The sequence below is a fragment of the Protopterus annectens genome, chromosome 3.part0 (assembly GCF_019279795.1).
Source record: "Protopterus annectens isolate FY-2018-M chromosome 3.part0, PAN1.0, whole genome shotgun sequence".
Taxonomy (NCBI): Eukaryota; Metazoa; Chordata; order Ceratodontiformes; family Protopteridae; genus Protopterus; species Protopterus annectens.
The window spans coordinates 138,083,641-138,102,992 of NC_056731.1; the positions used below are offsets into that span (position 1 = coordinate 138,083,641).

General features: G+C 38.8%; 1 protein-coding gene across 1 annotated transcript in view; it reads left to right on the forward strand.

Moving 5' to 3' along the window:
• The window catches only part of MALRD1 (MAM and LDL receptor class A domain containing 1), a 3,217,568-nt gene that overhangs the window by 2,874,825 nt on the left and 323,391 nt on the right, over window positions 1-19,352 (forward strand). Inside the window, exon 23 of the mRNA XM_044065510.1 lies at window positions 2,817-3,095. Coding sequence (XP_043921445.1) covers window positions 2,817-3,095 — 279 coding nt within the window. The remainder of the gene's footprint in view (window positions 1-2,816; window positions 3,096-19,352) is intronic.

The window sequence follows — 19,352 nt, forward strand, 5'->3', positions numbered from 1 at the left end:
GTGTCTGCAGAATGAATATTGTACATGGTATCAATATTGTGACAATGTGTTTGATGTTATATTTTTTGCATGCTTAACCTTTTACTTTGTAGTAGCCATAGGAACATTCTTTAAAAAAGTGACTCTTTGCTTTTGAACATGTTGGAAATATCTTTTTGCCTGGTGTCTGTTGGGAGTTAGTTCCAGATGGCAGGTTTAAGCTTTGTCAATGCCATTTTCTCCATAACTACCTTAAATCTGAGTCTAAATGGAAAAGGGATATTCTCATTTATATCCCCTAGCTGTGGTGGCTGATTTACAACTTGGATTTTAATGGGGAGCAATGGCCCCAGTAGATGATTTTAAAAATCTGGGAGGATAGTAGTAGGGCTGCTTTTCCATTCACTGATCGTCAGTTGCTTGAATAAGAGTAAGCAATAATGGATTCTATGGTCAGCAAGTACGCAAATTGGCAGATTTTGTTAACTGCCTTTTGTCTTTTTTGTTTATTTGTGTTTGAGTGGAAATTTGCTGTTCAAATTTTTGAATTAATATGTGCCTTGCTATAGCTTAGTAGGATACTGGTGTAAGTAAGAGGGATATATTATAGCACAGTTTTAGCTATGGTAGTGCTTTGTTTATAATAATCTTTGTCTATTTTCAAAAGGACAGTGAGTCGTCAAAGGTGAGGCCAAAGTATTTCTGTTTAGTTACACATGGAAGGATAGATCTGTTTGTGTCTGCTACAATACTGGTGTTCTGGGGAACTTTTAAAGTGTTCCAGAGATCATACAGCTAAGTTTTAAGGTGCTGGACACACATATATCTGAAATAACTATGTCCAAAAAAAAGGAGAAAGAAAAAAAACGGAAGAAACAGCCATATAGCTGAAACCTAGTTTGAAAGTGGTAAAATGAAAATAAAATCAAATATTGAATATGCAGTTGGGTGCTCACCAAATAGTGCAGAAAGAGAAAATGGTTGAGAATATAGTCACAGAGAAGGAATACGTTTAGAATAGTGAATTCAATAATTAGACTAAGCAAATAAATAAATACAAAAGGCCATTTTAGCAGTAAAATGCATGACAAAGCATGATTAAATTTCTCTGAAATATCCACAAATATGATGCTTTACAGTACAGTCGTAGCTGGTTCATCTGACATCTGGTGCCACTCCCTGAAATGGCATCTCAAACACTAATTTGTGTAGCAAAGAAAACAAACAAACAAAAAATGTCTGTGGCCAGTCTGGTGCTCCTCTCTTCTCTCCTATGTAGGAACACCATGTCCCAACCTCACATCTATATGAGGAGCAATTAATAAAAAAAGGTTTCTCCTTAACTCACTCAAGCCTGTAATGCCTTTTTTGTCTACCACCAGTTTACACCAATACCTCCTTATGGTGACCAGAACTTTTTTTGTAGATGGCTTCCTTAACTAAGTGACATACCAGCTAATAACAGGCAATTTTAGAAAAGACAAGGGGTTATTAAAACAATATCACTAAGACTGCTAGACTAGGATCTCAGGCAGTGGAAAAATTTATATTTGCTTGTCTTGTAATTATTCATATTTTCATATTTATGTTCATATTTTCATAACAGAGACCTATATTTTTGTGAGGTGTATAGTATGAAACATCAATGTGGAAGACATGAATATTCCCTTAAAATTCTAGTTTATATCAAACTACATTGGGAAAATTGCTAGCTGTTTGCTAATAATTATTAAAATAAGCAATAGTTCCATATGTAAGTAATACTTCAAAAACCGAGTGACTTAAAAATTATTGCATGACATTATATAAAGCGCTAAGGTTGTTGAAGAAATCTCTCTTTGATATTTGCACTATAAGTTGCACATCTTGAGAGATATCCAGTGTTATTTGCTTTGCTAATTATACAATTAAAATATGTTTTCACATTTCTGTAACTATCAAAATAAACATGCACTTAAAGAGGAATTTATTGTTGTTATATGAAAGCTTGTGTCTGTTATAGTTTTCAACATATAAAAATTTGTTTGTGAAATTTTGGGAAAAAACTGTAATTTGGGGTTTGTGAGTGTTATAATATATTCCAATATTTGTGAAAAAGACTATGTACTGATTGTTATCACTGTAAAGAATATGTCTTATTTATAACCTTGCTATTTGTACAGTTGTATTAGCTTTTATTGTTCATAAAATATTTACATTTGTTTATATTATGCTGTTTAAGTTTATTTTTCAGAAAATGGTCTGGAATACTAGATGTGTGTAGGCTGCTAGAGGTGTAACATTCCACACCATGTAGGTGTTAGCGAGTTAAATAATTTAGCGAGCTGATGGCACCTTTGTAGCCAGCTACTTGCTGCACTTGGACCATAAAGTGCTAAAACGAGCATTCCAGTCCAGACCTCATTAGTATGACACAAGTTAATTTCTGTACCAGCATTCAGAGACAGAAATGAATACCAGCACTGCATTACTGACCAGTCGGGTCTCCCAATCATGCTCATTGTTATCTTGCTCCCGGGGCAGCTTCCCCTTTGCACAACCCTAAGTACTCTTATGATTACAGTACCAGTTTCTACATTTAGGATACAATTTTTGATATTCTGCATTTATTCATAAATTTTGTATTTATTTTTTCTTTCTGAAGGTGGGGTTAGTGTGGAGAATGTATCTTATGCTTTTACATTTTCATAAAAAGGAGCAATCCTGTTCAATAATACTGTTTTATATAGTTGGAAAATTTATTTTTTGATGTAGTTATTAATGTTGCTAGGTCTTCCTTTTAGCCTATATCTGTCTGATGACTGATGAGATACTTTCACTGTTTTTTCTCTGCTCAGGACCAATTTTACCTGAACCTAGAACTTGTGATGCCAACTCCATTCAGTGCACACTTGTCCATGAATGCATACCTGTGTCATGGATGTGTGATGGAGAAGAAGACTGTGTAGATGGAACAGACGAATCCCTGTGTCCTACCAAAAGCCCAGGCACACTTCCACCTCAGGAATGCTACAACAAAACAGAGTTTCAGTGTTCAGATGGAACATGTATTCCTTCCTTACTTAGATGTGATAAAGTTCCAGACTGCCCTGAAGGAGAAGATGAAAACAGTTGTTGTAAGTGGAAAAAAAAATAATTTTCTATATCTAGCAACAGAAACATATTTTGATAAATGGTGACCCAGTTGATGTGGCTGGTAAACTAATTTCTGCTCTTCTTCAACTTGTAATTAATAATATTTATGAGAAAAATAATGTATATTTAATTATTTCATTTGATTACTGAGATAGTCTTACTGGGAAAAAACCCTTTTCATTGGAGGCTCAACAAAAAAGCTCTGTATTCACAATAATGTCATACAGACAAGCAACTATATAACATGTATTAAACCACTATAACACAGTAGCTACAGTTGGATTACCATGTATGCATTTGCATTCAGGATAGATAGAGTTGTTTCACATTATGAAGTTTGCATTCAAGTACAGCTAGATTGATTCACCTAAGAAATCCATGTAACATTAAAAGTATATAGTTGATTTACCTTGCAGTATTTTCATAGTTATGGTTATACAACAGAAACATAATTAGACTTTTGTGCAACTTGAGTATGGCAGTGTAGAAGTTTGACTGGCAGACACTCCATTTCAGATGCAGGAGAAAAGCTCTGTATAGCTAATGATATTAATAATATAATGTGAAAACAAATTATTATAGTGCAATACATACTGTGTGATTACCAACTATACACAGAGTTCTAGAGCAAACACATTAGTTATAGTGTCATTTCAGAATAGCTAATATATAGAATTAGTGAACATTTGCATTCTGGATAGAATTGCTTCATATTATAAAGTATGCAGTCAGGTACTGAGATCTATCAACTATGAATTATACATTAAAATAATGTGTGGCCAAACATTTTTACATTCAAAATACAACGTAGTTTCATCTAACATTATATTCATAGTGGCAGATATTCAACAGAAGAAGAAAGTATCTATTTGTACAATTTGAGTATGGAATGAAAAGAGGTAATGTAGTGTGAAATAAAGCTTGAACTTATAGTAAGACTAAAATGAGTACTAATGAAGGTGTATCTGGGAGTCATGAATAGGCCTATAGCTCATACTGAAAAGACCATGCTCCCACAATGTGGTATTTTGCAATTCAGAGGCATGTTAGCCACGATGGGGAAATATCTTATTACCAGCTAATTACCATGTCTCTGAATCACAGTTAACTATTGTGATGTATATCACAGCACTCCCTGCAGAAGTTAACTGCAGTGACAGCATCATGTAGGCATATAAGTCGTATTCCCAGTATCTAATTGTCCCATCCACCCCTGATCCTATTAGTGCTTTAGGTCCATTATGACATATAAGGGGCATCCCTGGTGCCTAGCCCCCCCCCCCATGTTTTCTACCATAGTGTGGTAGTGTGGCCATGCTAATCTACATGGCTAGTTGAATCCAGATAGATGTTTTTCAGGTGGCAGTTCTGGGGGAGGGAGAGAGCACATGGTTAAGTAGCATAAGCTTCTCTCCCAGACTCCCTCATTTTTCTGTCCCATGGCCTCAGAGACAGCCGAAAGTGATGCTGTATATCTTTGTACTAGAGCACTATGTTAGAGCTGTCTATGAATTTATGTACATGTCAAGGTGAACTTTAAGAACTTTAAATTGGTAGAAAATGAAGGAGAACTGTTGCAAATAAAAGAAGAGCAAATGTCAGGCCATAATATAGAAAGGGAAGGTGAATGCTGTCACCCAAATAATGGATAAAATGCAATTATCCTGATGATGTGCAGAAGTATAGCCAGGAGTTATTCAAGTAATTTTTAGTTGTAGATTAAAAGGGTGTAGATAGTTGATTTGTCTGAGATATGTAGTTGTGGAATTGCACTCTTTGAGATATAGTCTTGAGTGCAATGAGTTCCCTACAGAGTCATTTGATTTAGTTACTAGTAGTCATTGTTTGTTTGTTTGTGGAATGCAGGAGTCTGTTGGTGTTGTATTAAAAAGTCTTTAGTAATGGTCAGTTATCTGGTTTATTGATTAGAGTATGAAATACGACTAACTGTGAGAAAGTCAGGTAGTGAAATAGTCTATATTTTGTTAATCTATTTTAGTGCAATGCTGTAATACAATGTGCACTGAAGGTTAGTGGCGAATTTCACAACTATATTGTAACATTGGTGCCATTGAGCTATCTGTGAGGATTGTACAGTTGTGAAAATAGGAGGGGCAAAGAGCAAGAGTTTAAAGTAAGCAGGATGATGCAATAGGTATTATTGCTGTGTCTTTTACTAAAGTGGACCCATAAACAGTGAAGATACTGCTGTAAGAGAACTTTTTTTATATAAATTAGTAGCAGGGACTGGCTGCACTTCTCAAGGACTTTGTACAAGGGAGATAGAAAGATTATAGGGCAATAGTGTGTGATATCAATGGAGGGGACTTCCCTTGTATAGTTATTTGATGTTAGATTTTTGTGTGTGGGTATGTGTTTTGACAATGTTGGGGCATAGAATTCTGTGATAGGTTTGTTTATTAGACTTGAAATTGGGTAGGCTGTGGAATAGACTGCAATTTTAAAATATCCTGAATGTGGTTGAGGATGAGTGTGGCTGTGTTTAGCATAGGTTCATAGGTAGGTACTAGTCTATCGGCCCAAGTGCCTAAGTAAGCCTAGCCAACAAGGTTCCCTGGCTTACTCCACCCAAGAAAGTTATTTTACTGTGCACCTGTTGAGCAGAGCCACCAAAATGATCCCTGGGGTGTATTTCCTATTTCCCATCCACTTATCAAGATTTTTCTTGAAGAGTGCTAATGAGAAACTTTGCTTGACATAGATGGGTAGCTTGTTCCAGAGAATGGGACGTCTCTGAGACCGGAATCTATCCCTCCAGCATGTCCTATTTATTGTGGTGACAAAGATTAGGTCTCTAGAGCATGTAGCTTCGACGGACTGGGATTTCTTTAGGTGTAGCATGTCCAACAGGTCTGGGTTTGACATAGCTTTATATGTTAGGCAGCGATCACCTCGGAGTACGTGATATGCTATGTAGTAAAGCTGGAGTTTTTTGAGACAGTCAGTGTAGGGCATCTGTTTGAGACCAGTAATCCTCTTTGTGAGGTACTTCTGTGGCCTTTCCAGCTGCTGCAGATATCTTGTAAGGTACATTCCAAAAGGTGCGTTGTACTCTATAATGGGTCTAATGAGTGTCGAGTAGAGGGGAACAATGACCTCTTTTTTTACTAGATGAGAACCCTTTTGTGATGAGGTGTGCCACATAGAAGGATTTCCTGACTACTATGGCGATGTGATTATCAAAGGAGAGACTACTGTCCACCTAGGTCCCCAGGTCTCTTATCACGTTAAGTAGACTGCCGCCTATGTGGTAGCTCATGGGTGCAGAGTTTTTACCAAAGGAGATGATACTGCACTTTTTGGCATTGAGCGTGAGGCCATGGCTCTGACACCAGGCATCTCTCTCAGTGAGACCCTTCTGTAGGAGGTCCACATCATTTGGGGACTCAACTATGGCTCCTAGTTTGCAGTCATCTGCAAAATTCATTAGCCAAAGGCCTTCTGTATTAGCCTGTACTTCAGAGAAATAGATACCAAACAGGAGAGGTCACAGGACTGAACTCTCTGGTACTCCACTTGTCACTGGTTTGAAGTCAGATTTGGAGTCTGCAACTTTTACAGTGTGGGCTCTGTCAATGAGTCAATTGGCAACCCATCTTGTGATGTAGGGATTTTTACCTAGTTTAGTGAGTTTAGCTATAATTCCAGAATGGGGGATGGTGTTGAAAGCCTTGGTGATGTCAAGATAGGCTGTGTGAACCACCTTACCCTCATCTACAGCTTTGGTGACTACCTCAAAGAAGTCGATCAGGTTCAGGAGGCATGATCTGCCTTTCACAAACCCGAACTGAGTGAGGTTCAGAGGTTGGAGGATACCAATGTCTTTGTTTATGAGTTCCATGACGATACGTTCCATGACCTTCCAGACCAGACTCATCAGGCTAATAGGGCGATAGTTCCCGGAATCAGTGGTGGCTCGCCCTTTGTAGTGTGGGATAACTGTTGCTGTGTGCCATTCAGTGGACACAAAGCCTGATGTGAGACTATGACTGAACATGGTGCTTAGTTGGGGAGCCAGTTTGTTCTGAAGTTCATGTAAAATGCAGCCTTGGATGTTGTCTGGTCCCATGGATGCTGTGATTTTGGCTTTAGAGAGTGCAGCTTTTACCTGCATAGTTGTGATTACAGGGACTCTGCATTCTTCCTGTATAAATATGGGCCCTTTAGGGGTTGAGAGGGGGGTAAAGTTAGCACTGAACCTATCAACCAGGACATTGGCAATATCAGTTGGTTCTGTAATTTTCATGCTTTTGTGCTGTAACTCAGAGCAGATCTGGGTGTTACCATTGAGATTCTTGACATAGCTATTGCTTTGTGGTTGCCCCTAAAATCAGTGGTGATTTTGATTTCATAGCTAGCTTTGGAGGATCTTATAAGGGATCTCAGCTTCTTACTGAGGCTGACCAGGGAACTCCTCCACTTATGGCGTTTTACTCTCTTTTGCAACAGTTTCTTCCTTCTGTTGTAGAGTTTGTTTATGGTAGGGTACCAGCTGATTGGCTTCCTTTTTTTGGGGGATAGCTTCTTGGTTCTGTTTGGGATAACACGATCCATGCACTCGTGTAAATGCTAATAGAGTGCATTTATATAGGATTCAGCAGTCTTAACTGTATTGTCCATCTGCATGGGTGTCATCAAGTTTGCCACTTCTATCTTAAGAAGCATGAAGTTGGCTTTGGAGAAATTTTTTAATGTGATTTCCTTAATGGCGGGTGGGGGCAGGATGTGGACATCAAGGGTGATAGACTTATGGTTGGATCTGACCAACGAGGAGTTGACTTCAGGTGTAGAACATCAGTCACTCATGTTGGTAATGTCTAGGTCTAGGATATTGTTGCCCCTGGTGGGGTTGTGGATAAGTTGATCAAGGGCATTGGAATTTATGAATTCCAGAAAGCGTTGAGTGAAGCAGTTGGTACATAAGTAGTTTTCCCAGTTAATGGTGGGGTATTTGAAATTGCCCATTATTAGGGTGTTTGGTTGAACCCTAATATTTTACAGTATATCAAGAAAAGAAGAGTGGGAATCCTGGGGCCTGGTGGGGGATCTGTAGCAAGCTACAATTTGGACTGCAGTTTTGCCCAGAGTTAGTTGCACTTGAATAACCTTGGATGCATTATGCTGAGCAACTAGCCTGGAGGTGTGGATATCCGTAATGAATATGGACACATCTCCACCTTTGGTGTTCTGGCCCAGGTTAGGTGGCCAAAAAATGTGGTATAAGATATAGCCTGGTAATGCAGGGGTGCTCTATGGACCCTTGAACCAGGTCTCAGTCACTGCACAGATATTGATGTTCTCCATTTTAAGGAGTGCCTCGAGGGAGTGCATTTTGAGGTCTAGACTTTTAGCATTGAGTAGCATTACCCTCAGTTTTTGCTTGCCTGTTCCTGTTACTGTGGTGAATTTGTCATTTGAACCTTGCCTAAAAAAGGCAATATAGGGGCAGCAAGATCCTTAGCCAGTATCCAGAATCCCAGGGGTGACAGGTGCAGGCCATCTCTGGCAAAGCATCGTGGTCTGTTGACCATGTCGCCCAGGCATACAGATACTGGATCCCCTTAGAATGACACCAGAAGCTTAGCCAATTGTTGAAGTCAATCATTTTGTCCTTGTATCATTCTGGGCAATGGCAGGGTGCTACTCAGGTCTAGGGTCATACCTGTCTGGGCTACAAGATCGGAGAGCTCTTCCATGTCTCTTTTCATGTAGTCCAGGGAGGTACCTCTCAGGTCGTTCACACCAACATGGACAATGACAGAGTCATATTTGTACTTGTTGTGGCGTGACCTGAGTGCATGGGTTATGTGGCGGATACTGTCACCCAACAGACAGCTGACAGTAACCTTCTCCTTGTTTAACCTGGTGAGTGGGACATTGGTGTGCCTGACTATAGAGTCACCTATGACTAGTGTATTGGGTACGTTGTTTTGCCTTATGGGCTGTGGTTGAATGGCACACTGAGTCTGTGGGCTATGTGTCATTAGGGTTGTGTTGGGAGGTGGAGTTTGCTTGCATTTCTGCTTTGGAGGTCTCTGTTGCTTGAGCAGATTATTATTGAGAACCTCCGCATGGGTAGACATTTCGTCATGATTGTAATAGAAACCAATCTGAAGGCAATATTATTGTTAGGAGATGAGTACTGTGGTTGAATAGAGAGGTTACTATATTTGTAAAGTGGGAGATAAACTGATTAGGATAAACTGATTAGGAATGCTATCTGTTTGCATGTCTATGGATATGGTTCATTATGATATATGGCCAGGGTTTAGCAGATTTTTGTGAGATAGTGTAATATTTGCATGAGCTTTATCTGAGGTTTTTGTAGAATTTCTATGTTGCCTTTAGTTTTTTAAGTTATCTGGTATTTTATTTTGTCCATTTTTGCCTTACATTTTGTTTCATTACAAATTTTGTTTCAGTAGTACATAAGTGGGATTGATTCCTGTAGTTCTAACTGGAGGTGGTGCATTTCTCTTCATTAGAAGTATTGTATCAAGTTCTGATACAGTGTATTCTAGGGGTAATATTTTTTGCCAGTTCCAGTTAAAAATGTTCATCTGTAATTTGTAAATATATCTTTCCATATTAACTTTATACATATACTTTCTATGCATATTTATACTAACGAGTCTTCACTGCCTCTCATTTTAACACTTTTATCAGTTTATTAATAGTCCTTTTCTCAGCTATAGCCTCTTTTTATCTCTTTTGAATTCAAGTATGTTCCCTGTTTCTCTCGCCTTTGCTTCCATCTCACTCTTTCTGTCTCTTTCTGTCTTTTTTTACCTCTTCTAAGTTAAGCAAATTAAGGTTAGCTTTTGACTAAGCAATCTTACTGTTTGTTTGTTTACTTTGTATGATACTGTATTATGTTATACTTGTAAAAATGACAACCATTACACCTCTGTCAAATTATATTTTATTTGGAAAAATGACAATCCATATCAAATGTTTATATTTGCTATACTCCATTATTTTGATTTCATATAATACTTTGGATCTTTTCTTTCCAGGTGTCCATTGAAAATTAGTTATTTCTTTCAACAGCAACAAATGTAAATAAATAAATAAATAACTTTAGATTCTTTGTAAGCGTCTCTTTTTTGGAAGGGCTGAAGGATTTGTGCTTAATTCTAATTGCATTCTTTAGGCATGTTATTGTTATGTCTTATGCAAATGTAGGTAGGTGGTCAATGAGAACATCTGCTAAAGTGCTTGAGGAAATGTTGTGATTTGAAGGGGAGGAGAAGATCAAGTCAGTAAGATTTTGTCTAGAGTTTGTTTTATTAAGTTGAGTAGGTGAAGTAATGACAATTCAGTATGTATGGAGTCACTGAGAGAGCCTGAGTTGGTTGTGAGCCAGTTGATGTTTAGGTCACCTAGTATTATTATTTTTTTTTTGGGGGGTTATAGATATCCAGCAAAGAAGCTTTTCAGCACTGAAGGCATTATTGCCTTGGGGGGATGTGGGCTGCAATAATGCATATTGAATTTTGATTACTAAGTTTAATAAAAGCAGATCGGAGTTTCTTTGTGACTGAAATAAGGCTAGTTGTTCAGTAATAGAGAGTAGTATGGTGTTTTTGGAGTAGTGTTGCTATTCTGCCTGTGGGATACTCTCTCCATCTTTTATATTTTGTTTTAAGAGTCTCAATACTGACTACTTAGACGGTAATCCAGACATAGAATTATGCTGTTTTGTTATAGCTGCTGCTGAGCTTTATGTTAAAAAGAGAAGGACAGTGGATTTTGAGAGCTGTGTTACAGTGGCAGTGTTGGAAAATATAAAGCATGTGAGACATGGAGGTGGCAAGACTTGCTCCAAGCCTGGTGTGGATACCAACACATAATTTTAGGATAGGGATTCTGTGAAGGTGATGTAAGAGGTATATGCTTTGGTGTTATTCTTGAGAACTGACCTGTGATGAGTGGGATTTGGGCAGTGCTATCAGATTTTGAAAAACTGGATATAGGAAAAGCTATACAAGAATCAGAATATGCCAACGATGCAACGGGTTATGTTATGGGCTGGAGTGACTAGAGAAGTGGTAGGTTGGTCTTGGCTGTTATGACTGTGGTGACAGGATGTTGTATGTGCTAGTAGAGTCATAAGTCATGACAATATATGTAACTGTCATGAATAACAGTTTAACTGCAAAAATAGCATCTTTGGAGGAAGTAGATAGCAGAGAGAATGGAAAGGAAAGGAATGGAAAGGGAAGGAAAGGAAAGACAAGGAGAGGAGAAGAGAGGAGAGGAAAGGAAAGGAAAGGAAAGGAAAGGAAAGGAAAGGAAAGGAAAGGAAGGAAAGGAAAGACAAGGGAGAGAGGAAGAGGAAAGGAAAGGAAAGGAAAGGAAAGGAAGGGAAAGGAAAGGGAAGGAAAGGAAAGACAAGGAGAGGAGAAGAGAGGAGAGGAAAGGAAAGGAAGGGAAAGGAAAGGAAAGGGAAGGAAAGGAAAGGAAAGGTAAGGTAAGGTAAGGTAAGGAAAGGAAAAAGGAAAGGGAAGGGAAGGAAAGCAAAGGAAAGGAAAGGAAAGGAAATGAAGAGAAAGGCAAGGAAAGGAGAGAAATGAAAGGAGAACAGGAGTAGTACTAGGAGAGGGCAGAGGAAGGGATAGGGTATGGTAAGAGTTAGAAAAGAAGTAGAGTTGCAGTGGTGGATTATTGGATGTTGTAATAGGTATAATAGTATGATAACAAAATACAGATATATGGGGTGAAAGAAAGTGGTTCCTGGGTATTGTAATATTTATGATACAATGACATATGTATATATGGAATGCAAGGAAGTTAAGACCTGTATATAGAATGGAAGAAAGTGTATCTACTTTAAAAGGGAAGAATAATTAGATGAGTTTATGGGTAAAGAATTCATGTGAGGTATGGGTTAGACTGTTAGTGGAGAGGTAGTGATGGAATAAAGAGCATTAAAATAGGTGTGCTAGGGGGAATAAAGATAGAGAGTAGAGGAAAGGGATGATGAACTGAGTATGTTGAGGCAACATAAAGACTATGTCAGAGAAAGAGAGGTCATGAGCAATAGAGAGAAGGGATTGCAACGTTTTCTCAAGGATCATAAAGGTGGAGTACATGATACATGTAAGGACACTGTAATGGCTGCAAAGACTATTTAATGACTGGATGAGGTATTTTATAGGACTGATAGGAGAATTTGAGGGTTTGAGGAGAGGTAGTAGAGGAATGGTTGAGTGTGGTGAGTTTGTTTATGGTGTTTAGTAGGCAGAGGTTTGGAGATGGGAAGATTATTAAGAACTGCACATACAAAGAATGCATTTCAGTTTCATAAATAGCAATATATACAATACAATGTATGCTGATTTGGTATATCTGCATGTTCCTGAATCCCATATACCTAAGCATCTATTCCATGTGTCTCAAATTCTCAATGTTGACATGATGGTAACTGTTTTCTATATGAAATAACTATTAGTGAAGTTTTGGTGCGTGCACCAAGACTTATTCCTTTGTTTTAGGACATTTTTCTTTTATGCAATCAAGAAGTTGATAAATAAAACATTGGGGGATGTGGGAAGCTTGCCCCCCATATGGAGAGAGCAGGGAAAGTTGTCCCACTGAAAAAAATGCATGGGGTTGATTTGTGTAGCCATTCAGCAATTTTATGTCTCACTGAGTCATAACAAAATTATTCATAGTAGAGCACTAGTTTATTGTAGGAAAAACAAACCTTCTTGATATTGTTTAGAGAACACTGCCAAGGGACTCCTCAGCTTCATGTCACTTAATCTGAGTTGATGTTCTGAATGTGGGATTTTCTGATAAAGACATAAAGACTAATACCTGGTGAATTTTATAATTTTGTACTGCAGAGAACTGCTTTGTATCTGGTTTATTATTGATGAGTGTCTTTGCAGATAAACATGCATTTATAGTCATTACAAAGAAGTTGATCTTTCCTTCTTTCTTTCTTTCTGTAATATCTTTCTCAGCTATTATTCTTAGAAACATAACTCAGTTTCAAATTATGGACAGAAACATGATAACATCTGAATTCACAGGTGACTTGCTAATAATAGGAAAAGTCAAAGTCAAAGTCAAAAGTAAAGTTTATTCTCATTCAGAAATCACACAAGTGCAAAAACTGAATGAAATTCTGTTTCTCCAGACTCGGTGTACAGACAACATATAGACTATTTTCTCAGATATTTACACATATAACACATAGCAATTACATCACGGGCATGCAGGTAGACAGACTAATACTGCACATGATTAGCAACATATTTTAACACTTTTCACAGTGAACACATACTTGCATGAGACTTTTCTATTGCACAGGTACTTGGCTGAGATACTGCATTGATCCTTGCACAGAAAGAGACATTTGAGTATTGCACTGTGAACATTAGAGCATTGCACTATGGACCATAGAGTGTTGCACTATGGTTAATGTGTGAATTCATAACATGTATTGCACTGAAGAAGAGATATTTTACTGCATTGTTCCTGCCTTAGATGGCCTATAAGTTAACAGTCATGGTGAATATTGCACTAAGTATTAGATGAGACTGGTAACCAGGTTAATGCACAATGTGAGACAAGCTACTGACCCATATGGCCATCATGGAGTGCAGTTGTTACTAGAGTTCAGCAGCCTGATGACGTTAGGGAAGAAGCTGTTCCTGAATCTCATAGTTCTACAACTTATGCTTCGGAAGCACTTTCCGGATGATAGATGAAGGAACAGTTTGTAAGCTGGGTGATGCAGTCTTTAATTATTCCTCTGGACTTGCTAAAAGTCATGTATAGGTGGTAAGGTGGTCTTGATGATCCTCTCTGCTGTCTTCACCACTCTCTGGAGGGATTTGTGCTCAGAGGTAGAGCAGCTTCCATACCATACTACGAGGCTGTTCATCAAGATGTCTTCTATATGCCACTGTAGAAGGTAATGAGAACTGTCAATGGGAGATTTACTTTCCTCAGCTTTCACAAAAAGTGCAATCTCTGGTGTGCTTTCTTGACCATGGCAATTGTGTTGGTCTTCCAAGACAAGCCCTTATCAATGTGCATTCCCAGAAATGTCATGTTTCTCACTCTTCCCCTTTTTCCCCATTGATCATGAGGGGAAAATGTTCATTGCGATTTTTCCTGTAGTCTATAATTATCTCTTTTGTCTTGTTTACATTTAGTTTAAGTTGTTATTTCCACACCAGGTAATCATTTGTTCCACCTCATCTCTATATGCTGTTTCATCATAGTTACTAACGAGGCCCACTACCAGTGTGTCATCAGCAAACTTGATGATGAGGTTTGTATTGTACCTGACTGTACAATCATGTGTTAACTGGGTGAACAGCAAGGGACGTAGTACACATCCTTGTGGGATTCCAGTATTAAGAGTGTTGCTATCTGAGGAGTTATTTCCTGTGCACACTTTCTGAGGTCTGTCTGTGAGAAAGTCACAAATCCAGTTACAAAGTGGAATGTTGATGCCTAGTTGGAGTAGCTTCATTACCAGATGAAGAGGGATGGCTGTATTAAAAACAGAGCTGAAGTTGATGAATAGTACCCTTGTGTAAGTGTTTTTATTCTCAAGGTGTTCTAGGGCTACATGGAGTGCAAGAGACATGGCATCTGCTGTAGAGTGGCTTGCTTGGTAAGAAAACTGCAGATGGTCAAGATCAGCAGGCAGCTCAGATGTTATGGTGTCCTTGACCAGCCTTTGAAAGCACTTCATCACTGTGGGGGTGAGGGCTACAGGGCGATAGTCATTTAGGCAAGATGGTGGAGACTTCTTTGGTAGTGGAATGATTGTCGTGTCCTTGAAGCATTTTGGAACAATTTGATAACTCAAAGTTATTGAAGATATCCATGAGGACATTTGTTAGCTGGACTGCACAGTCCCTGAGCACACACCCTAGGATGTTGTCAGGACCAGCTGCTTTTCTCAGGTTAACGCTGAGCAGTGTCCTCTGGACATCAGCTGGGTTGAGGGTGAGCATCTTCTCATTATGGCCAATGGGCATTTTCTTGGTTGTTCTGTTCCCTTCCTCGAATCTGTTGAAGTAGACATTCACCTTATTTAGGAATTCCTAGTTGTCCTCACATTGTGAAGATAGGGGTTTGTTGTCAGTTATGGACTGGATACCCTGCCATAGGCGCCTGTGTCTTTTTGGTCAGAGAAGTAGCTCTGGATCTTTCTGCCATAAGTGAATTTTGCTTCCCTCACTCCTTTCTTCAGATTTGCTGTAGCTGTTCGGAGAGCTTCCCTGTCTCCAGACCTGAAGGCTGCATTCCTTGCTTTCAGAGGCTCGTACACCTCTCTCATCAACCAGCATTTCTGGTTGGTTTATTTGATTATGGTTTTGGTGACTGTCATATCATCCACACATTTCGAGATGTAGCCCATCACTGCCTTGGTGTAATCCTCCAGGTGAATACACTGGTTATCAGTAGCCACCTCCTTGGATATGCTCCAGTCTGTGCTCTCAAAACAGTCCTGGAGTGCTGAGACTGGCACCCTATGGCCATACTCTTACTTGTTTCACTGTTGGTCTCCCTCTAGTTAGCATTGGTTTACATGCTGGTAGTAACAATATGGAGAGGTGGTCAGAGTTTCCCAGGTGTGGGTGAGACACTGCCTTAAATGCCAGCTTAACATTGCTGTATACCTTGTTCAGTGTATTCTCCCCCCTTGTTGCAAAGTCCACATATTGGAAATAGTGGGGCAAGACTGTTTTCAAGTTGGCCTGATTAGTCACCTGCCAATATATGAACACAGTCTTGATTCCAGTTCTGCAGTTCATTTATAGCCTGGTATAATGTGGTCATTGCCTCATTTGGATTAGCACTGGGAGGACTGCAGATGCAGTACTGTAGATACAGATGCTGTTAAATTCCCTGGGTAGATGAAAGGGTCTGCATTTCAGTGACAAGCACTCTACATTATCTGAGCAGTGCGAGGATACTATCTCACAAATGGAACACCAGTTGTTATTGATGTATATGCAGGCACCTCCCCTTCTGGACTTAGCACTGAGAGAATGTATTCTCTCTACTCTAAAAAGTGATAGCCCCTAAACATGGACTGCACTGTCATTAATGTTAGAGTTTAGCCAAGTACCAGTAAAAATAAGTACACAGCATTTCCTCACCATGTTCTGAGTAGATAATTCCAGCCTTAAGTAGTCCATGTTGCTTTCCAATGATCGAACATTTGCCAGCAGGATGGATGGGAGCGCAAGCCTGTAGGGATTTGCCATTAGCCTTACAGTAATTCAAGCCCTAGATCCTCTTTTGTATGTTCTCTCACACCTCTTTCATTTCCTTCTTTTACCATGATCCAAAAATGTCAGTTCTGTACATACCAGGCATTTTGTTCAATATTTGAGTAAGATTCCAGGCTCCTGTAACTGCAGAAGTGCTATAGGCCTCACAAGCCCCACATACAGCAGCTCATCAAACCTGTTACACAGCAAGCCTGAGGATTGAATTTCCAGAATAGTCTCTCTACTATAAATTAGCTTACTGTTAGCAGTCTTCCCTGATTTAGTTTTTTTTTCTCTTAATTTTGACATGGAATATGACAAACTGCACAGGCTTAAACATTTAGTTTGAAAACATTTCCTGTAAGTTTTTCCAAGAGTGTTGATCATTTTACTTTAAGAATTACATTTTTTGAACTTATAGTGAGATATCTACTGCATGGCAAGCAACTTTACTTAAGTTTTCAGTGCATGTTGGAAATGATTCACAATAAATATGCTACAACAATGTGTTTATGAAGTGCATTAGTTGCAACGGACTACACAACTAGACATCTGTACACACAAATCAACCATGCAGAATACACATGAAGACACTGGAAATATCCTCATATGTGAGACACATATTCAGTAGCATTGCATTTATGGGGTTCACTGAGCTTTGCCTGCAAAGTTTGATAATTGTACAGATCACAAGGACACTATCATTATGTCTAGTGCTGTAGTGTCAACCAGTAATGTTACAGAATGCGGCTATGAGAAGTAAAACTCAGTGGTGAAGTTAAGACAGGCATTTTAGGTCAAATATAAAAGTGGCACATGGGTGGAACTAGATCTCTCAATTTGGAACAATAGCACCTCAGTGCTTAAACCACAGGCTAAGAAGACATGACAGAGCAGAAACAAGATGCCTGGTATGAAACAACAATGTGAGCCAGAAGACAGAAACAGAAAAAAGAACAAGCTGGCACACATAAGTACCCTAATGTCAATCAGTGTGTGTGTATATAAAGCTGTGTTGAAGAGTCTGTGATTAAGCAAGCAGTCATGTAAGTAAAACTAGGTGGCAAACATAGGTTGACTGAATTCCAACATACAACAAACACAAACCAGAAGGTATAGAAGGTGTCTAATAACACACTTGGACAATTATGGATAGTTGCCTCAACACAATGACAGTAACTTTTATCAATGTGGCAACCAGCATTATGATGTAGCATTACCATTTTACAATGGCTTCTGTACTGTCACGGTCTCATACACAACCACAGATATCATCTATAACAATGTCCTGAATTGTGATCTAATTAATGCTGGGCTATTTGTACACATGATTAGGTATTTGAGACCTGACCACATTCTTCTAATTGAGAATACTTGCTAATTTAACTTTGGCAACCTTACAATACACTGGCTTAAAAACTAGCATACCACAATAATTTGTCAGATGACCTCTCCACAATGTTAAACCACAAGTACCTGATCCTGAGACACCTGCTATTCTCCCTACTCCCTATTCAGAAATGATTTAAAATATAATTTCCACTCTCTGTTTTAACATAGTTATGCACGCTGATGATCTGCCACTCATTTAGTCCAGTAAAATGGTGGCTGAACTCTAATTAATATCACAGTCCAATTTCACTGTAACTAGACTTTGAGCAGCAGATTAATAATCAGTCAAGATAAAATGTGTGCAATATTGTTCTCCACTTATCAAGAGTTAACAATGCTACCTCTTCTCTTTTTCAGGAATAAATCAAATAATACAGTAACAAATTCCACAGAAGAGAGATATCTTGGACGTACACTTGATACTGCATTAATGTTTAATCTGCATAGCAAGAAATACTCCGGGATTCGATAAAGCAATTTTACTGTGCCAGAATAGTGTAGCAGCTTCTGCACAGAATATGGCCACTGAGCAATTCAGTAAACAAGGCTCGGGCTGTACACAAGCCTGCCAGCACTATCCTGGCATGGACACCACTGAATAATGCTAATTACCTCATTTGCTGGTAAAAAACATGCAAATGAGGTGAATTAGTGATTCAGTAAACAGACAGGATCCGTGCCACAACAGTGTCCACTGCAGAAATGTATTAGGTTACTAACCGTGTACATTTCTGCAAAAATCAAAACAGGGGCATGATAGCTTAAAGTAAAGCATGTATTATGATCATTAGGCATGCCAATGACCAAAACTATGGCCACTGGCATGCAAAACTGTCTCAAAATTATAAAAATCAAAACTTTTTTTATGGCCAATTTCGGCCATTTAAGGATAGCACAGTGATGCACAAACGAGATCGTGCAGAAAATTAAAAAAAAATTTAAAAACACAATTCTTTGTGAAATATGAATTTTGCCATTATAATGGGTAGCATGCAGAACCAAAATAATAACAGGTAACACTGGTTGCTAAGGGCATAGGCTCTGGTGTAGTGGTGTAACAAGGGACTAAGCCAATGGGGTATGCAAATGAACAAAATTTACTGAATAGCAAAATAGGAGACCATTGACTGGATGCACCTAACTGTGTAGGAGCTATAATGCAGTGATGTAATCAGGAGAAGCAGCTGATATGAAAATGGGGTGTGTCATGCTTAGTGAAAGCACATTGGAGCTCCATGGCTTCCATTTGAGCTTAGCTAATCAAGGGGGATGTATCTGAGGCTGTATTTACTTATTCCATGAAATGAGAAGCATCTTCGCATCCAGGGGGGGGCCATTTCTGCTTAAAAGTGTTTACTTTAGCTAAACAGATTTGCACGGTGCTCCCCTGGCCTTAAACAAACAAACAAAAAAAAAACGAAATAGCAGAACTGTTTACATTTGGGCAGCAGGTTTGCATGGACCGCAGCAGGGCTTAAAAGAGGCAGAAATAGGAAGGGAAAAAAATGGGAAATAGCAGAATAAAAGCAATCAAGTACAAATAATATAGCTGACAGGTGGAATGTATCATAGTCA